This window comes from Columba livia, chromosome 16, assembly GCF_036013475.1.
Source record: "Columba livia isolate bColLiv1 breed racing homer chromosome 16, bColLiv1.pat.W.v2, whole genome shotgun sequence".
NCBI classification, from domain to species: domain Eukaryota; kingdom Metazoa; phylum Chordata; class Aves; order Columbiformes; family Columbidae; genus Columba; species Columba livia.
The window spans coordinates 10,322,090-10,342,667 of record NC_088617.1 but is presented as its reverse complement, the minus strand read 5'-3'; the positions used below and the strand labels follow the sequence as shown (position 1 = coordinate 10,342,667).

General features: G+C 37.0%; 1 protein-coding gene and 1 long non-coding RNA gene across 2 annotated transcripts in view; one reads left to right on the top strand and one right to left on the bottom strand.

The window, feature by feature from the left end:
• Window positions 1–17,556, bottom strand: part of LOC110356617 (uncharacterized) — a 233,407-nt gene extending 215,851 nt beyond the window's left edge. Inside the window, exons 1-2 of the long non-coding RNA XR_002409935.2 lie at window positions 13,449–17,556; window positions 10,776–10,977 (exon numbers count right to left, since the gene is read on the bottom strand). This is a non-coding gene — a long non-coding RNA (uncharacterized LOC110356617). The remainder of the gene's footprint in view (window positions 1–10,775; window positions 10,978–13,448) is intronic.
• CIMIP1 (ciliary microtubule inner protein 1) lies at window positions 13,821–20,050 on the top strand. The gene is made up of 4 exons (XM_005499724.3): window positions 13,821–13,938; window positions 14,559–14,640; window positions 15,655–15,753; window positions 18,142–20,050. The coding sequence occupies exons 1-4, from the start codon at window positions 13,898–13,900 to the stop codon at window positions 18,295–18,297; spliced, it is 378 nt and encodes a 125-aa protein (XP_005499781.2). The 5' UTR covers window positions 13,821–13,897; the 3' UTR covers window positions 18,298–20,050.
• Window positions 20,051–20,578: the final 528 nt, after the last annotated feature.

Below are 20,578 nucleotides of genomic sequence, written 5' to 3'. Positions count from 1 at the left end.
CACTATCATCTATGATATTTTTCCAGTTGTACGACCTTCATTAAAAATGTTTCTACCCAGTCAATTGATTAAAGTGATGAAAGGTCATTTAGCACTTTCTGTTCCTTAAAGGCACTCAGTCACACTGTGCTGCAGAGTATTTGACTTCTCTGAGTGTTTAGCACTACAGAGATGGCAGGCAACATTGTTGTGATGAAACAATCCTACATCAATTACATTTTATTACTAAAAGCTTCTATTAGCTGACTCTTCATTTGCTTGTTGATTACAGTGAAAGACAAATCTTATGCAAATTACTGATGAAAGACTTGTTCATAGATTGGGTCAGTCTAGCCCTCTTATATTCTTCTATTAATACCAGCATCTTACATAAGCTGCCATAGGGCATTTCCAGTCATAGAACCTGTGTTTTAATATACTTTTACAAATATTGATGGAAACTAAGTTTATCTTGTATTTGTATCAGTTCTCAAAGTTATCACAAACCATAGTTTTTGACTATAACTCCCACACTATTTAAAACAATACCTTATTTCTTATGACAGAAAAATATCCAAAACTTTGACGATTAGCAAGTGTTTTCCCAATTACCTGTTCCACTCTGGCCAATCAGACAACAAAAATATTTTGAACCAAAGCTGCTGTGGCTCACTATAACCCGGTTCCCGGAATAAGATGTCCAGTTCTATGGAGTATGAGAACTGGGAAATAGGGTACCTATACAGTAACACTTAAAATGTCTCCTCTGAAAGCAGATTCCTTGTGTCTTAGATTCTCTAAAACACAGATTGAGACAGAGTTCCTGTCCTGAAAATGTAAGAAGGTACCAGATAAACAACATGGAAGTAAGGGAGTACTTTTATACCCTCTCTCTGTAAGAGAGAAACAAAACCTTAAATAATTTAACCATACTAGTACAGCAATTCACAAACTAATGTCTAAAGAGATCTCAGGTTCCCTGAACTTGACCCAGGGGATCCAGAGCCATGATCTAGGTGAAAAACAACTCTTCCATTCAAAACACAAATGTGAGGAGATGCCAAGCAAAAGAAGCCTTGAATAAATAAATAAATAAACAATCCCCCCCCACCACTCAACAACACGAACTTGTGCACTTTCTAAATTTCCACATTATAGTGGGGACTAGAGACAAATCACAAAAACTTTTGGAAAAGCTTTTGTAATTTGTCTGTATATAATACTTCCCTAGTTTTCAAACACTTCATTTTCAAAGCTAATTTTCTGTCTGTGCATGTAACAGATTTGTCATATCCCCTGCAGGGCTTATTATTTGGTGAGCTTACCTTGCATATGGATTTCTAATGATTTGCTTTACAGTATCATGCTTTGCTAGCGGCATCCGTAACAGGTCTAAAACAAGACTTACTAAGGATATTCACTGTGAATTGCTAAGAAACACCTTTAAAGGCCAATTTAGTAAGTCTGGGTAAAAAGAAAATCAACACAGGTTCCCAGTAGAGAAAGGCAAAAAGTGGTTATGCAAGCAGAACCATCTGGAGGGAGGTGCACATAGGAGAATGGGCAAATAGGTATTCAGTTAACTCCAAAATTACAGCAGACGTTCAGCTAATAAAGAAGATTAACAACAAGTCTAGATTTCTAGAAAGCAGTGTTCATTTGGCCTGTATGTCAAAGTTTAGATAATGCTATCCAGTTATGTCACTGTTTTTGCAGTTTTCAAAGGCTATGTCTGGTCATTGGAAAATAAAAAGGACAAGACTGAGAAGTTAAGGCCCATTCAGCATGATTTCCCTGCACAGCGTGCTCCAGCTTCCCACTTTAGATAACCACTCAAACAGAACAGAAACCCTCCAAAGAACGTAGGCATTATTTCCAGATAAACTTAGATGGCAAATAGAGAACACTCTCTTCTCTCTAGGCATGCACTTTTCTTTGCAGATTACAGAGAAGAATTAAGCCTATTTCTATCATAAATTTGAAACTGGAGAGAGGAAGAAAATTCATCTAGAACTCAATTTTTTTCTGACCTTCCCTGTTTTAACAATTTTTATTGCTTTTTATATTTTAACTCTTGAATCACAGGTTACTTCAAAGCTGATGTAAGCTATTTTAAAAGCATCCTCTAATCGTGGGCTATATATGGGGCATAATCTTACTCACTTTAAACTTGGTTTTGCCAAGTTGTCATTCATATTGGTTTGCTAAATAACTGGAGGTTTATAAGATCATGGAAGCTGGTGGTTATGTTTGCGCATTGACTAACCTTTTCTTTTTCCGCACAAATTGTTCTATTCCTTAGAAAAAATTAATAAACAGATTACTAAAAAAAAAACACCCCACACCAAATCCATGCTTGAGTACAAACAGTTTCTCAGCAACAACCACCACCAACATATGCACACATACACTGACACAGAATCATGATCTCTCACAAGTTTCTTAAAATTGGCAATGTAGCCTCTTCCTTATACCTGATACAGGCAGGGGAAAAAAACATGCAAAGATGTTCTCATGGTCATAACTACCAAATATCATGATTGCCAGTATAAAAATATCCTCGTAATTTTTTTGTTCTTTATGCTACATTCAATATTAGCTTTCATTTATTTTGTAGGAATTGATGGCATTGAGCACAACAGCTTGCAGGCGTTCATATGTCACAATTCTAAGTTCCAAACAAGACGATGTAGAGATAGAAGTCAGCCACCTATATTCTATGGACTTTTTAACTCCATCTATCTTAGACTGCACTTTAAGAGTGTACATTCTATGCTTTGCTTGCATGATGAGGTTAATTTTTAAATGAGAACATCCATCAATAATGCAGAAATTATTTTGTGTGAAGGACAGAATTCATCTCAGTTACACAGTGGAAAGCTACAGTTTATCTATTATGTAAGATGCAGATGATACAGATTTATCACTAGCAAGTCTCATTGACTTCCATGGATGATGGAATTACTTAGTAGAAAAATTCCAAGTTTTGTAATGTTTTCATTCCATGTCATTTATTTGGAAGTTGTTAATCAAAATTTTCTCACATTTGTATCTGTTCTTGCATTGTGCCTTATAAATTCAGTGTTTCTCATATAACTGGCCTTCCAACCTGCCGCATTTCAAAGCAATCTCTCTTAGCACAGATTTTACCTTAGAGTGTTTTGTAAGATGATCTTCAAAATCCCCAGAATTTTTAAAAGAAAAATTCCTACCAGAAAACTTGAAAGGAAAACATGCAAAGGAAGGAAGGAAAGGACTCATTCAGCTTAGGGTATTTTCGTGTTTTTAGGCATTTCCATCCTTTTCTACTTGTTGGCTGACTTGAGCTGCAGCATTAAAAACTCGGGCAGAAGAGCGCAGTGTAAGAGAAATGTAACTCTTCTCATTATTGCTAGTACTCTGTAGACTGCAACTCACAAGCATGAAGAATCTCATCCAGATGAAGTACTGTCACCATAGTCAATGACAAAAAAGCCACATCACTGTTGCAAATGAAATTTGTCTGGAATAGTAGGAAAGAAGAACAGAGTGCCAAGCATATTTTTGTTTTGCTAAATTAAAGGACGTTCTATCATTTCAGCTAGAACCCATATGTCACTCGTACCAAGGGATATCAGTAACACGTTTTCTTCTGAAGAAAGAACACAACGAACCAATTAATCAAACCTTAAAACTATGAAGATAATTATTACAGCCATTTGTTAAAATACAAAAGGGCATTAGGAAAACACACAGTTCTGGTGATATTTTCTATGGTTATTGCAATGATATTTTTGACGTCCTAGGTTTATAGAAAACTGGCACCTTCTTTCCGGAACTAAGGTGCTTCTGAAGAAAAACGTTTCTTAGCATGCTCCTTTGAGTCACTAAAAATGAAGAGACTCATTCTGTTTATGTCTACATGAATCAGTATAAGACTATTGAAGTGTGTTTGATTCTGCACTGGCTCAAGTCTTTTTTATAACTGTGTGAAGGCATTTTGAAATCCTCCTATTAATGTACTTACTTTACGTGACTGATAGCAAAAGTAGCGTTAAGCACACCTAACTTCAGCCAGAAATTAGGAATTTATTTGAAGCTGGCTGCCTAAGCTCTCACTGTCAAATGAAACATGCACCTCCAAAGGCTGGTGAATCCTGCGACGGTTGGCAGCCTAGAGCAAATGGAATGCACTGATGGTTCATTTCATAGCATTGGTTTCAATAGAACGTGCAGGTGAGTGCTAAGGATTCCACTTGAAAATAAAAAAATTAAATTAGGACCCTTATTCAGAACAGTTAAAACAGTTAAGCATCTGCATGTCTGCTTGAACAAAGAGTACAAATAACTAAAGTAGATTGCTAAATCTGAAGTTATACGTGAGCAGAAGCTTTGTAATAACTAACAAAAAGGTAAAATTCTAAAACTGGAAATGCAAGAGTCAATTATTTAAATTATAGAGGACAAAATACTAGTGGTCTCATTATTGAAATTGGTTTTTTTAGACAATTAATTAACAGAATCCTGAGATCACAGATAATGCTGCCTGGCTAGAATTTCTGTGTCTGCACCATACACACACACTAAATTCAAAGTGAAAGGCTTAAAAGCCTAATGCAGTGAAGACAGAAAATATTAAACTTTTCAAATCCTCATTTCTCTGGCCTTTTCCTCACCCCAGTCTCCTATCACTTTTTTTTCCTTAAAAGACATTATGTGTTAGGAGAGCAAAGCAGCCTGGGGAGGTGATATTTTACCATCGTCTGTGCCATTAATGCAGTTAAAAAATCCTTAGACTGGAAAAATCAGACAGATGCATCTTCCAGGTTCACATGTGCCAACTCCATCTGTTAAATCATTAAAACACAGGCTTGGCAGATTCTGGAGAAAAACACATTTGTTTTCACTATAAAGAGGAAGAGTAAACTTTCTTTCTGTTCTTGTAATTTCCCCCTCCCCCATAATTACTTTAATGTGAAAGCCTGCATGAGTGAGTACTATTTAACGCACTGCCAAAAGAGGCTTTCATTGAATTTGGATACATATGTGTTAAATTATATAACGTAACCTGAGTCAAAGTTTATAGCTACATTAAGATGCTCAATAATTTGCCCTTTTATTGTGTATATACTGCTGCAGCACCTAGTTAATCACTCATTTTCCTACAGGAAAGAACCTGTTCAGGTTATGTTTAAAGGTGCAGGTTACATAAAGAGAGACAAATCTGACCATAGCAAGCTAAAAAATCTTGAATAAAGTAACTGATAACAATAAATATTTTTCCAAATTTGTAAAGAAAAGAAGTTTTTACTTTCAGGATAAACAAAGCAGCAAAACCCTAACCTTAATTCAATATCAAATCCCATATTTTCCCAATATGAATACTAAATTGATGTATGCATTATTTCTTCTACTACAGTCACTGTACAACCATTCTTCACTATGGCAACATTACCTATAGAGCGTATGTCTAAATATTGAGCCTTTTGAACACAACTAAGGATGTCTAGGTTCATCCTTTTTTGTAAGTATGACAGTGTAAATATTTTAAGCCCCATGACCTCCCACAGCTACTATTAAAAAACAGATTGCTGCTGAATGCATTTCTTTGTATTCTACAGAGGAATGGATTTTTATTCTCCAGGCAGGACTTTGTGTTCTACTGAGGAACTGAATTTCATTCTCCAGGCAGGGACTTCTCCTAAAAGCCTTCCAGACATTAATATCAAAATTTTTTTTTGAAAAGAGAAGCATCTTTCACAGTACATCATTCCATAGATGATCACAGGCCAGTCTACAGTTTTTATCAGCAGTAAGGCGCAGGGCTAACAATAATTGCTAAAACCACCTTCTACTTTGCACATTGCAGAAACACCACAGCATTTTGTGACATACACATGGTCATTTCACATAGCTAGAAAGGATCTTTTCATTTGCTTGAGTAATGATAAATAAAATCATTATGCTTTTGGAGGAAACATCTTCCCACAAGACTAAATTTCATCTAGACAGTAAGGCTTAAAAGTACATGCTGGAGAAGTCATTATTTCCATGAGCATTTATCTCCTTAACATGAGTATCCATCCACGTATTAGAAGCAGTAAGATCACTACAAGCTTAGTAGTAGAGAGATTCAGACATAGCTGCAGTGGTTAGAGGGGAAAACAGAAGATTTCAGGAAGCGGACCTTGTAGAGCAACTAAAGCTGTGGCTAGCTGTTGGAAAATGACTTGGGCACTTTCACCACAAGGGGGAAAACATTTTCCTTGGGCACACAGAAAATTACGTTTCAGTATCTGGGACCAACACAGTGCAAAAATTTACTGCCTTCTCAGCATAAGACATTAGTCTTCTCTCTACGAAGATCTCAGCACAGGAACAATTGACTCTTTTCCAAGGTAATTTAAATACAATTTTGCTTCCAGTGCTTTCTTTCGGGAGTTTAAACTGAGCCTACTATACCTGATAGCTTTCCCCATAATATTACCAACGATATATCCATTTTCTTTCCCATCACATTTCAGGTGCCCTGCTCCTAGACCAAAATAATTCAGTAGGTTTATTACTGGATAGACAAAGAAACACTCTTTATTTCATAAGTGTATATATTGTAAAATTTAAATTTATGTAATGTAATAAAAACCCCATCAGCCCAACAGAAGTGGTTAAGACATACTGAAACAAACCAGATACCAGCTTTACTTCTTGAAGCTACACACTGGCTCAGAATCCAACAAGTAAGCAGTAAAGACAATGTAATACAGCAGGGTACAGGGAATTCCTACTCCTTTATTACACACAAGCTGATTCATTTGGTTCCATGGTCTCTTTTTAGTAGGTTCAGGGGCCCTTGGGAGGTTACGTTTAAACTCTAGCCAATGGATTACAACATTTAATTCCATAGGATCAAACAACTCCTATCACAGGGAGTTCCACAGACCGCAATATATAGCATTAAATTTTGCCTTATGTCCTTAGTTTGCTGTCTGGAAAGGTTAGCTCAAGGCCAAAAGGCTGCTTAGTCCTACACGAATCAAGCTGAACTCAGGCAGTATGGAGGTCACATACAGGCACTCCACCCAGAATAAATACTCCCTTGTTACGGACTATAGAGGTTTACGTGCTGCAGGTCATTATGTTTCAAATTTCTATATCAGATAGAACCTACACAAAACTTTTAATGTGTGTAAAGTAAATAGAAATGGTACAGGGGTAGCAAAATATCTTTCAGAATCACTAGAATTTCAGGAAGGACGGAAGACATCAGAACTGTTAAATGATTCATGAAAGCCAACAAGGGAAAAAAAAAGAAAGATTAAAGACACTAAACATGATGCTCCATTCTAGTATCACTGGTATTTGCAAAAGACCCTGCCAGTGCTCTCCCACTACAGTTGAAAGCCAGAAATCCTATATATTTATTTAAACCACACTGAGAACAATAGGCATGACCAGGAGGCCCCAGGAGCTTGAACTCCTCTTACAAGTCACAAACTACACAGCTATTGTGTTAACAGAAAAGCAGCACAGAATGCTTGCAGAAATAACTGTGCTTTCCTCACACTTGCAATATATTAATTGTATTCATAATCTACAGATATGTACTGGAAAAACATTGTATCAAAAGTCTTAACAGTCTGAATGCCAAGATATTATTTTAATACTTTTCTGTTGGAAATGTTGAGTATACATCCAGTTGGTGTTTTACTTTCATTCTAATTCAAGTTTCCTAATTACTTGCATTTTTAATAATGTCAGTAATTATGTATGTTTTGTTGATAGCTTTAAAACTGTTTACTGAGAGGCCATTAGGAGGAAGAGGAAAACATTCCAATGTTTGCCATTCTCCACTTTTTATGACTTGTTTGTAGGGGTTTTTCGGTTTTTGTTTTAAAATAAAGATTTTTTTCTATATTTCATTGATACAAAAAAAATATTTTAAAAGTAGAAAATGTTTAGAAATATTTGCTATATAGCCAGAAATTCCATGTACTTTAAGTATTTTTCAACAAAAAAAAATTATTGTAAGTATGTGCTTTCTTTCTAGCAAGTACTTTAATGCATGTGCTCAGAGAATGCACAGGGAAATGTATCTGAATGAGACAATAACTTCACATTACAGTTGCAAACAGAGAAATCTGAACTAGTAACAAATAGTCTCTCAAATTAGAATACAATTAGATGCTTATATCCGTCATTGCCTATAATCACCCTCAAGGGAAGCAAAATTCCATGGGACTAACAAAACGTTCACTTGTTTTAGAATTTACAGGAGACTCAAAAAAGTTTCACATGCATTTTACCTCAGAAACAGAGTGCTACTCACTCTTCCTAGCAATGATATTTCATATAGCATTCTGAGATCAAAACGTAATTTCAACAATAACATATTTTCTCCAAGGAAAAATTGCTAGTTTCTTTCCTCTAAAAGGATTTAGATGGAATAACATCTGTGTTGAGATTATTGTGAATATGTTAAACTGACAGCAAGTCTCTAAGGGGCACTGCTCATTAATGTTCTGTGCATAAAATTAAAACTTGAAATATACTTTTCAATCCATTTTGAATCATTTAAGCAATTCTCATGCAAAGAAACTATTGTGCTGCAATAATATATTTGCAGAGTAGGATATGAAAGCTATTAAAATGTCCTAGACCCCCTGCCTTTCATGCAAAAGCAAAAAAGACAACTCTTTCTGATTTGAAACATGCACTGTATTGAAACAAAACATACTTTCAAAGACCATGAAGAGTTTGATTTCAGTTTATACAATGTAACAAAATTCAAAATTAGGTCTTTTTCCTTCATCTTTAATTCATATTGTGCCTAGGTACTCCAGCATGGATCAGTGGGAGAATTCTAGTCAGTGTTGCACATTGGCGTTTACAAGAAATGTTTATACTGAGCAGGCTAGAAGTGGTGGCCATGTTTCATGGTCTCTGAAATTGGGATAAGGCAGCATTCTGCAGGCTCTCTGCGACCAGAGCTGTGGAGTATTGCTCAGAGACAATGCCTGCTAATGGAGAATTGTAATGCAAACATGTCATCCAATTTGAAAGCGACAAAGCTCTCCACGTCAGTAGCAGAAATAAAATTATTTGGAGGGTATGTATACCTATTCCACCAGGTAGAATACAAATATAAGTGTATCCATCAGGTGTAATACAAAGTCATATCTTGTGTAAATCCTTAATTAGAAAAAAAAAAAAATCTGCTCAAACACAAATAAAAATGCAGGAATTATTGAATGGTATCTAAATTAAGATTGTTCATGCCTTGCAAGCACAGAAATATGCATAAAGCTGTAGCTGTGCCATTTTATGGAAAGAAAAGAAAACATAATTGTTGGGAAAACAGACATACCACTCACTGTTCAAGTCACAGGATAATTCCAGCCACAATAAGATGACAGTTCTAAATTTTGCTACAATATTTAATGGTTCTAACCAGGCTACTGGGTTCCTTTCATAAATGGAAATTGAGGAAGTCCAATTAACATATTCTCGATGTGATAGACTTTAGCAGGTTTTTTGGAATGAAGCCAGAGTCTATAGTGTCAATGGGATTTTGTTTACTTAAATCACAGTAATCATAACAAAGCAGGCTATCACTCAGGCTGCCTACATCTGAATTACTATTTAGAAACAGTAGCAAAAGACACTGAAGTTATGTTTACAGTCTCCTCTATTAGACCGCCACAGCTAATATTGCAAACTATGGAGCAGCAAGCACAGAACTGCCAGTACTATGAATATTTTTTGCACTTTCAATGCAAGAGCCTAAGCATAGATATGCAAATGGATATATAAACACCTCAGGAAACAGCTCCATTTTCAGAGGCTCTGACTTTGGAAGGGAAGGAGAAAGCTCAGCACAGCTGAAAGAAAACGATGAAGCTGCTTTTCACATTTTTAGACATGAAGAAGGCGATGCTTAGAGTGTGAAGTGCACACCTTCAGAAACAAAACCAGGCAACATGGGCTGGCATTCACCACTTTGGGTTTCTTTAGGGACATTACCATTCTCCCCTCCTTCCCTGGTATTATCTCCTGGCAGTGCAGAGCATTTGTTTTGTTTTTTCCAGCCACCAAATAGCCCAGTCAGAACACTTACAGTTTCCTCTACAGAGATGTCACACATTCAGCAGAAGCTGTAGCACAGCAGGAATGTATGGGAGTTATAGGTCACATAGAGTTAGCAACACAGCTCTGGGACAATTCCCCAAATCACTAGCATGTGCTATTCACAGCACATGTATTACACTGCACTGCCTGAACTTCTCAGATAGAAAAAGAGCATGTACAAACATCTACCCCAGCAGGACACAATGCAACACACATTGCACAGCCTCCATGCCATAGCTGTTTCCATGAAGAAAGAATGACTACCTACAATGCTCATCTCTTTGTAAGAAGATCTAACTGTGATTCTGTGATTAAAAATTTCAGATTATAACTTATGGCCTAAGAACTAGCAAATATAAAAACACTCAAAATCCCCATTACAAGAAAAAATAACCTTTTGCTTTAATTTTCCTACCCATTCTCTGATAAAAGGCAGAAGACTCTAGTCTCTACTGGCAAGAACCTGCATCTTTAGTACTTGAGCACAAGTATCATCTAGAATAAAATCTCAGCATCTTCAATGAAAGTGGAGATGCTCATAAACAGCACTTACAAATACTTGCATAGAGCCCAAATGAGAACAGGTTTGTTCCTTTCAAATAATGTCAAGGATGATCATACAGAAAGTTATTGTGTGCTAATTTTGAAACTTTTCTCCATAAACAATATAAAAAGCCTTAATGTTTTCATACCTGGGTAGACATATGAGATTTCCAGAAGCCAAACTTTAACTCAGATCTTGAAGACCGTGAATGACATTAACAAAGCCATCATTGTATTATACAGTCTTTTGCAGTAGTTGAGGTTGTACATTTCAGCTCACACATGGCCTTTTCCTGTCTCCATTCTGTCTGCTGCCTTGATTGAAGAAGCACAACTGCTTGTGGAGCTGTTCTGTGAAACAGATTAAAACAGTAATCAGACTTTCTGAAGAGCCTATTGAAGTCAGTTTGGTTCCCTGACCTGTTTTGCAGAGCAGTACCACCTGCATTTATGTCAACACAACATCCTAAGGCTGTAGCTTCATAAGAACTCAGACCTAGCATTATCATCCAGCATTGCCCTCCTCCAAACCCTTATGCATTGCCCCATCACACACTGATGGAAACATTTGCACAGCTACACAGAAAACTGTATTTGGGTTAAAGCATCTTGGTTTTCACTTGTTTATTTTTAAGCCATATCAGTATCCCAAGCTGCATAGCACAGCAAGCACTTCTACTGTCTGCTGGGAGAAGCGAGTACAGGGTCTGTAAAAAAAACAAGACTGAAACTACTCCCCCAGTGGTAGGGTGATGCCTTACACAGGGGAAAGGATATCTACGACTCGAGATTCTAATCTGGAACTCTCAAGTTACATACAGCTGTTAAATTACAGAATCACAGAATCAACTGGGTTAGAAAAGACCTCAGAGATCATCGAGTCCAACCCTTGGTCCAACTCTAGTCCATTTACTAGATCATGGCACTAAGTGTCATGTCCAATCTCAGTTTAAAAACCTCCAGGGATGGCGAGTCCACTACCTCCCTGGGCAGCCATTCCAATGCCTGACCACTCTCTCTGTAAAGAATTTCTTTCTAATATCCAGCCTAAATTTCCCCTGGTAGAGTTAAGCCCATGGCCCCTTGTCCTGTTGCTAACTGCCTGGGAGAAGAGACCAATCCCCACCTGGCTATAACTTCCCTTCAGATTCTTGAAGAACAGTTGTGAGTTCTCAAAGAATGGCCACTTGACCAGCAGCAGCACTACAGAGCACCCAAAAATGTTGGTCATTCCTAACTGGAACTGGACAGGAAACATTAGCATTTTGGCATTTATGGCCATATCCAGGTTAGAATTGACCCATCTTAGAAGATCTGATTGTTGCTTGGAAGCACCAAGTATTCAGACTTGATTCTATTTAGACATGTATCTTGAGTGATGTAATATCTGCTTCAACATTTGTCATGTGATGACGAATGCTGCTGTGTGTAGCTACAAGATCCAGACTCTCAGCTAATGACTTTTGAGTCTCAATGGACCTGTATCCCTAAGTCATTTAGTATAGTTATTAGCTCATTAAAATCCTATTTTTCTCATAGTGCAAGTGCAATTTTAATATTGTCCTGTGCTTATAAGAACCCAATAAGACCTAAAACTAACTACTCATTTACTGCATTCCCTCATCTGAAAAACCATTCAGTTAAGTACAAAACCAGAAAGACTCAACATTATAAAGTCCTATTTTCACATGTTAGTATAAGAATTTTAATTCTCTCTTGACAAATGCTACTGCAGTGTAAATCCTGACACATAGTAAATGATGAATTTTATTGTTTTCATTAACAAATTACTTTTTTTCACAGAAAGCATCAAGGCTGTAACAAGAGGGCTCCTGAGATAAATGTGACTAAGCAGCAGGAGTTAATTAAGTAGGACAATAAGTAAGCATTTATGGGTGTGATAGTAGACCCAGCTGATTTAATTGCTAGCCTAATTATCAATTAGAGAATCAAGAAGTGGCATTATAAGTGAAATATTCTATTTGTTGATAGATTATTTTAGAGACCCAGAAGAGCAGTATTAGCTGCAATTTTAGGACTACAGAAGTTTTTTTTCTCTTCTTACTCAAAAATAGGTTCTTAGTACTTCTGAAATGACTAATAAATGTATATACAGACTTCTCATACTCAAATATTTAAGGCCTTTAGGTCCTTTGCTCTATTAAAAAAAAAGCTAGCAATTAAGCATTCAAGCACACCACCTATAAACCACTCGGCTTAGGTCAAAACCTTTCTGCATTTATTTTATAATAAGCATAGTAACTGTCCAGTGGTGTGAAAAAGTCACATTAACTATTTACAGTGTGTTTGCACAAGCCAGTTTCCAGACAAAAAGAAAGGGGTCAGGGAACTATTTAAACTTATAAAGGCAAAGAGCCAGTTGGCTGCATTCATTGGTGAAATGTTTTATGAAGCAATATCAAGAAAATAAAATTACCAAAGAAAAAACTGATGGAGAGCCAAAAATATTAATATACTGGAACACAGCAAGCTTTTTACAAGCTGTAAATATTTTTTGGGTTCTTATGCATAGCCCGTGAAGTCTTTCTCAGAACTTCTAATAATAGCACATAGTTTGTAAAGAACATCTACCAGAAAAAGGGATCAGAAAGACACCGTATGTCACAAGGCTGATGTAATTTCCCACTACAATTATCAAAAGGTAATTTTGGTGTGTAACAAGAAGAGCTAGGAACTGTAAATAGCAAGTTAAAAGACTAAACAGAAACAACCAACCATCATGGCACACAGGGTCTGAGCTTTGGACATGGTAACAAGCTGTTATTAAAAAAATAAAAACAAACAAACAACCCACAACACACCTTCAATAGCTTTTCACGTCCATTAAAACCATTAAAAAATACTGCAAGCTTTTGGCTGTTGAACAAGTCCCTTGTCCAGGCTTAAAATAAGCTCCTAAGAACTCGGTATCCAGAACGGCACCCAAGTATTTGTTTTCTGCTAATGGGAGCTTGGTTAATCAGTAAATTACATAGTTCAGACAACACCTTCTCTTCTGAAATACGGCTGACTCCTCACGCAAAATAACAGCTTTTCATCGTCTTAATCCAAACATATTTTCCTACTGAATAACATAAAAAATAATAATTTTAAAATATCAAATACACGCCCCCCCAAAAAATCACTGGCGAAGAAACAAAGGAGCCGCCGCGAGCGGAAAACATTGCGCGCTCTTCCCGCCCTTTTTCAACGGCCGTGGCGCGAGCACCGCCCCGCCCCCGGCCGTCGCCCGGCAACGCCTCAGCCGGACATGGCGAAGATCTACAGCTTCGTAGCGCAGGACGAGATCTGGTAACGGCCCCAGCCACCTCCTTCCGCGCCCGCACAAGGCAGCTCCGCGTCCGCTCCCCGGCGGGCAGAGGCTGAAGGAGTTTGTTCCTTCGTTCGCCTGTGTTTGCAGAGCGCGTGTGCCCATCGGAGCTGCTGTCTGCAAAAAGCCCGGGGGTGACAGTGCCTTGAGGTGGGACAGCCCTGAGGGGACACACACGGCAGGGAGCGCTTCCCTCCGGCCTCCCGCTGGGTGTGAGGGCTGGGAAAAGAGCCAGAACGCTCGTTTCATCAGTCAATAGTAAATGAAATATGTATCGAAGGACATGGATGCTTATTTCCCCTTTTTTTTTTTTCTTTTTTAAAGTACAGTGAATTTGATCTCCAATTCCTAACATAAACTTAATTTGCAAGGTAGCATGTTCACACCTGCTGTTTCATTTCCAACCCATGGAAAACGTTTTCCCATTATCTCTGTGTCAGACAATTGTTAACTTGCACATAAACTTGCTGTTTTGAGGTGAAGGTCTAAAGATTTGTGCTAAAGTGCTTTGTGACATTCGTAGTTGGGTTTGCGTGTTGTTTTTGCTTTTTTAATGAAAGCTTACTAAGTCACCTTAAGTATTTTTTTCTGTTTGTTTCAGGAAAAGAAACATTGAAACTGAACTAGAAGCTGCCAAGAGGTGGTCCAACAAGTGGGGATTCTTGAAAACACCTCTTGAAGAGGTAAAATTGAATGGCACATAAGCAACGCGTTAAATTTACAGGAATGCAGGTTTATCGAGACACAAAATTACGAGAGCACAGAAGACTAGAAAAGTACTGAGTATGCTTTACTAAGCCAAGTTCCGAGGTAACAAGCGCACTACTTTTAAGATGGGTTCAAAGTTTCAGTTTTCCTCTGAATAAAATATGGCAAATGGTAATTTATATGCGATGCGTATTTTGATAGAATTCTCTTGAGAAACATGACTCCCAATAGTGTTAACAAATACTAGATGCACACTGACAGGAAAATATTTCCCCTTTGTCTATCCATATGGTAGTTTTAAAATCTAGGAGAAAAGGTTCTAGCTAATTAAAATTTTCAGTGAGGGAATTTACAACAAACGACTATTTGGAGACATGACTGTTCTCAGCGATGTTTAGATATCAGAATATAGTAGCACATAATGTTACTTTTGGAATCACAGTATTTCATTGCTAAAGAACAGGATTGATGAGCTATAAATGTACTTTTCATGGGGCTAGAAGTACTTAATCTGTTCTAGGATATTTTGGGAATTCCTATATACATCTAAATTAACACCTTTGAAAACCTTGGTGCTCTAGGTTTCGAAGTTCATCCTTTGCACATTACTAATAGATCTACAGCTGAAAAGTTGGCAAACTGTGCATTGTTCCTATTGGTGAACAAGTGTATTTAGTATTTATTAATGTTTGTTTTGTGGTCATGTAAGATATATTTCTAACCATTTTTGGACCAGTGATACAGTTAAGAGAGTTGGAATCACTCAGCAGTATTTAGCCTTTCATCTGAAATTCAGAATTACATCGCTTTCTGAAACCAAAATATACATTACAACAATTTCCAAAGCACTACGATAAGCAGTCCTGTTTCGGATGGAAAAAACAGCGAGATCAGATGCAACAATGAGGGGAATGGTGCAGGTATCAGATATTACAGCATATTGCAAAAGATAAGGAACCTGATTTTTAATGTTGATGTTTTGGTTTTAGTTGGTTGAAGATGAAAAGAAAGAAAATACAAAGCCCAAGATACAGCTTCCAGAACATCTGCAGGTTCGACCTGTGACACCTGTGGAAAAATACATTAAGGTTAGAAAATTAGATTTTAAAATTGCAATACAGCAATATCGGTCTTAAGAAACCACACAAGCTCTAAAAATCAGTTGTCTTGTAGAGGTGGGCCTTTAACTAAAGGTCAAAGTAAATTGTATTTGCAACTCGAGCAATGCTTTAAAAGCATTCATTTAAGACAAAGAATTGCCCTTTGGATATGGTGGCTAGTTCACAGAGCTTTCACTGTACAAAACCATCCTTTTGTAAAGCATCTCCTCCAGGCACTCCTCTGTGACACCCACTAACAGATCAGCTGTACAGCTCAGCACAAGAGCCTGCTACAGAGCTACTTATGCTGACCGTTCACTTCTCTAATATACATATATTCATACATGTCTTATTTCAAGGCCTATCATAACCCTAGCTCTCAGCTTTAACTATTGATTTAGATGCAGGCATTTTTCTTGCTGTGTATAAAACAGTCTTCTTTCAGCAGAGACGCCACTGTACTCTTTAGTGGCACAAATTAGCAAGAAGCCAGTTCTAATGAGCCAGTTCATAACAATATGAAATGATATTATTTATATTCATATATCCTGAGTCTAAAAGTTGTCAAACAGCTGGAAATTAGAGTGCCATGTGGATGGTTTGATTTATAAATGTACTGTGTCAGAATCACCAACGAATAGGATAACTACACAGGCAGCTAAATCAGTGACATTGGGAGAGGAACGTTTTCACAAAAGGAGGAGCAGAATATGCCAACAAAAAGGAAGGCTAGTCCACTTAGAAAAGATTAAGGAAACAAAAGAGATTGGAAATTCCTAGTTGCTGAACTGGCTTTCTTTCAAAGGATTCCAGGGATGGGGACATAAGGTGAGGAAGCAGTAAAAGCTTTTACTGAGATTAAATTGAAACAAATGTTAAGAGCTGGTGCTGAGTATGGCAGAGAAATGAAATGGCAGCATTTCTGCCATTAGAGCTACTTCAGTTTTGTCTCAAGCCTCCAGTTTCAGTCAAGTTTACCTGTGCTTCAGCACAGTGGGGTTGTACATGTGTTAACAAATCGCGCAGCTAAAATCAGCTCCTGCAGCAGCATGCACAGCCTTTTGCATACTGAAATAGGGATCGTAGTTTCAATTTCATCTCAGAATCTTTATTTGCTAAGGAAGATAAGGGTTAGCTGTTATTTAGATCACCCTTTACATCTTCAGAGTGAAGTTTAAGTCCTTATTCAGAACTGTGTGTCCTCCTGCACGTTTGCCTTAACAGTAACAGTCATCAGATCTGTTCTTCTCTCCAGGTTATGTTAATAATTGCTTCTTCGTAGTCCCTTCCCTAGATCGTAAGTGGGACATGATTTCCTTCATTATTCTGCTCAGTGGGTGGCACTTTTGGCCATAAAAATTATCTTTTCAGAGGAACTGCTCCACCTAAATATCATAAACATTTTCTAATCTTGGCCAAAGAACAAAGTGAAGCAGCTCTGGCAAGAGAACTGAAACATTGTTCTCTTGCTGTGTATTTCTCTGCTAAGTCCCCAGATGCTAAAATGATATAACGTGCCCAATTGAGATGATTCAGCCAAAGTAAGCACAGCAGTCAGTGAACAGAGGCTCTTGGCTTTTGTTTTGTTTCCTTTTTAGCTAGATTAGTTGCAGATTAACTTGATGCTTACCCATCTTTAAAAGTAGAAAGAAGGTGGAACAGCTAAGCGGTTCTTGATGCAGAGGCCAGCTTAGTCAGAAATAACTTTAACATTTGGCCACAAAATGATTATTCTGTAGCTGCATTGCTACCAAATACATTACAGCAAGTGTGAAATGCTATGTCTCCTGTTTAGAGAAGCTATCTCATTTTGAATATTATTATTATCATTATTATTCTGTAAGGGAAAAATCTAAAGCTGAAAATAAAATTATGTTGATAATGTAAAGCCAGTAAAGCCCTTAGAAGGGTACTGAGCAAAACTTTTTTTTGGAAATAAAAAAAGTCTGCTAACATACACTACTAAACAATATCTTTTTGGTTTCCTGTCACACATACCTATTTAGGCACTTTTTTAGAAGGGTCACAAATTAAAGTTAGTTACTTCATTGGAATTTGTCCATTTTACTTCTCTCTTTCCCTGTGCCTTGCTATTGAATAGGACCTAAATTATTCTAATAACTTTTGAAATTATAAACTATCCTGTATTATAAATCAAGCTTGCATGCATCTGGGCTTTCTTTTAAAGTTCTTATTTCCTTCCATTAATGTCAGTGTGTGCGCAGGATATTAATTCAGCAGATTGCATTTAAAACCACTATTTTTCATAAATTCTCATTTTCATCCACACTGCAGCACAAAAGAGGATGTTGCATGATAGAAATTACAATAAAAAACCTTTTAATCATTGAATTCTACATGTCACTTTTGGTTTAGGTGATGCCATCTCCTCCAGTACCGAGGACTACCCAGGGGTTTATTGGCTGGAGATCAGCTGTTCCAGGGCTGGAACTTGAACGTGGTTATCAAATCCTCAGCTGCAAAAGTGCCTTTTTTAAGGATTTGAAATGGCCATGTGAGCCCTCTGACTGACAGTAAGAAACAACAGGCACGTGGATCCATTTGCATCCCTAAGTTAACATTCTATCGTAAACTGTTGGACTGTTAAACCTTTATGCTTTAAAAATGGTTTATGTAAACGTGCACAATCATTTTGGTAAAGTCCAAACATTGTGATGTAGCATTTTAGTTGTTACTGATTTTTTGAAATGTTTGGCATCCAACCTGTTAATGCTGCTTCAGGTTTACTTAGAAGTAACAATGAATAAAGTCATATAAAGAATGCAGAGCAGGTACTACTTTTATTTTTATTAATAAGACTACGATTTTAAAATATTTCTTGGAAGTCTATAAAAAACATGTTTTGTAATGACAGAACACGTTTTTATAATTGTTTCTCCATGCCAGCCTTCATTCAGACTCAGTTTCACAGCAGCTTTTTCAATGATAAATACAGACTGACATGTTCCTGACAATCCTACCCTGCTGCTCATTCCCAATTCATCACTTACCAGTCCTGGAGTCTGCGTTTAGAATTAGTTCTCGATCAGCACCCTGACCTGGCCCACTACTGAGTTGCTCAAGTGCCTGTGCTGGCACAAAAGCATCACTTTGGTACAGAAAAAGAACAAGAGGCAGAGAAGAGTAGCAGGCAGGACTTAAAGCAGCTGCTTAAAAGGAGCTTTCCTCAATAATAAAAACAGAGCAAAAAAACCTACACCCGCAGAAAATAAAATTATCGGACTTCTTCATAGTGCGTCTACTGCAGCTTTAAAAAAAAAAAGGTAAATTGTAAATACGGTGAAGTCATAATTATTAAATGCATTGTCTTCTGTGTTGTGCATGCTTTACAGGTAGTTTGTTCAGTTACACACATAAGTGAGAAATTCCCAGTGCAACTGTTTGAATGGTATGAATAAAATATACAAAGGCAACAGTGACATTAAGTCACTTTCAAAAATCAGTTTTGGGATCAGAACAGTTTTTGTATGTTTTTGTTTGTTTTTTCAATTAGTTGGTCAAAATGCAAATGTGTTACAAAGTATTTACGTTGCTTCAGTTTTGTTTATATCAATATTTATACCAACCAGGACTGGTGAAAGTCTCAGAAACAGGAGGCGATTGCACTGGGAGTCAGTGATGGAGCTACCTCAGTGCCATGGAGTGCAGTCTTGTGCTCCATTCCCTACCCGAAGGTTGGCCAGGACTTTTGGAAACTCAGAAGGAGACTCAGTTGTAGCAACTGTTGGCAGGATATAGTTCTAATTGGCTAAGGTGTTTAAACGAGAAAATTGTTTAAACAAAAAGCAGCCTCCAAGAAGTCAACACAGGCAGCTCTTTATTACTTAAAGAGGCAAGAGTTTCCTCTTTAATCCCGCTGCAAGATCTCCTTTGTGTTCTGCAGCTATCAATATCTACTTGAGTCAGCAGTAAATCCCTAGTTTTCATAGCGGTAGGTCAGCAGCTAGTGTTTGTTCTTTCCTTCTTCCCAAGAAATGACTCACAATGATCAACATCCCACCTATTTTTTTATTTTTACATCCATTTCCAAATGCCACAAAATAATATTTTACTTTTCCCCTATTCTTCACAAATAATGGAGAAGTGACTCATATCCTTTGGAAAGATTACCCCAGAATGAGAATACATAGCTTCATACGCATTACCTAAAAAACAGAATAAAGAATAACTTGGAATTCGACTCTGGAAATGTAAGCTAAATTGCAGTTTAGCTATTAACGTGTAAACTGTTCTTTGAACAAGTAAAAGAATTGCAAGAACAACATTTTAAAAGTGTGCTTTCTTGTCATTGCTAGGTTTGTACCTTTATTTGTTTTAATGGTTCTTCAGTTTACTTTAAGCTCACACATAGATCCTCTTTTCTGATTTATATAAACAGCTATAGTAAAGATTACTATGTAATTTACTAGCAAAAATCCTACATTAATTTAGACCAAATGACAGGGGAGCTTCAAGATCAGTTTTTACAAAATGTTATGTTGGAGAACCAAAGCTGGCACCTAATATCTAGTGGATGTTTGGATGAAGTGAAATCCAAATCCCTATGAGTCATGGTTTGATTTTGAAAACCAAAATAAATTCTTTGTCCAGCGTTTACAGTTGGACATTTCTGAACCTTATTCTCAATGTCTGAATATTAACTCTGTACTAACAGTAAGGCTTTTATATATATATATATATATATATATATATATATATATATATATACTTTCCATCATTCAAAGTACTTCTGCTTCAGGAGATAATTTGATATAGCCTAATTTGGGATGTGTAAGGAGTATTGTCTAAAATT

Excerpts from the sequence above, each read along its gene's own strand:
- CIMIP1 (XM_005499724.3), top strand. The coding sequence starts at position 13,898 with ATGGCGAAGATCTACAGCTTCGTAGCGCAGGACGAGATCTG. Across the intron at positions 13,939-14,558 it reads GTAGCGCAGGACGAGATCTG|GAAAAGAAACATTGAAACTG; the intron begins GTAACGGCCCCA and ends TGTTTGTTTCAG. Across the intron at positions 14,641-15,654 it reads TGAAAACACCTCTTGAAGAG|TTGGTTGAAGATGAAAAGAA; the intron begins GTAAAATTGAAT and ends TTTTGGTTTTAG.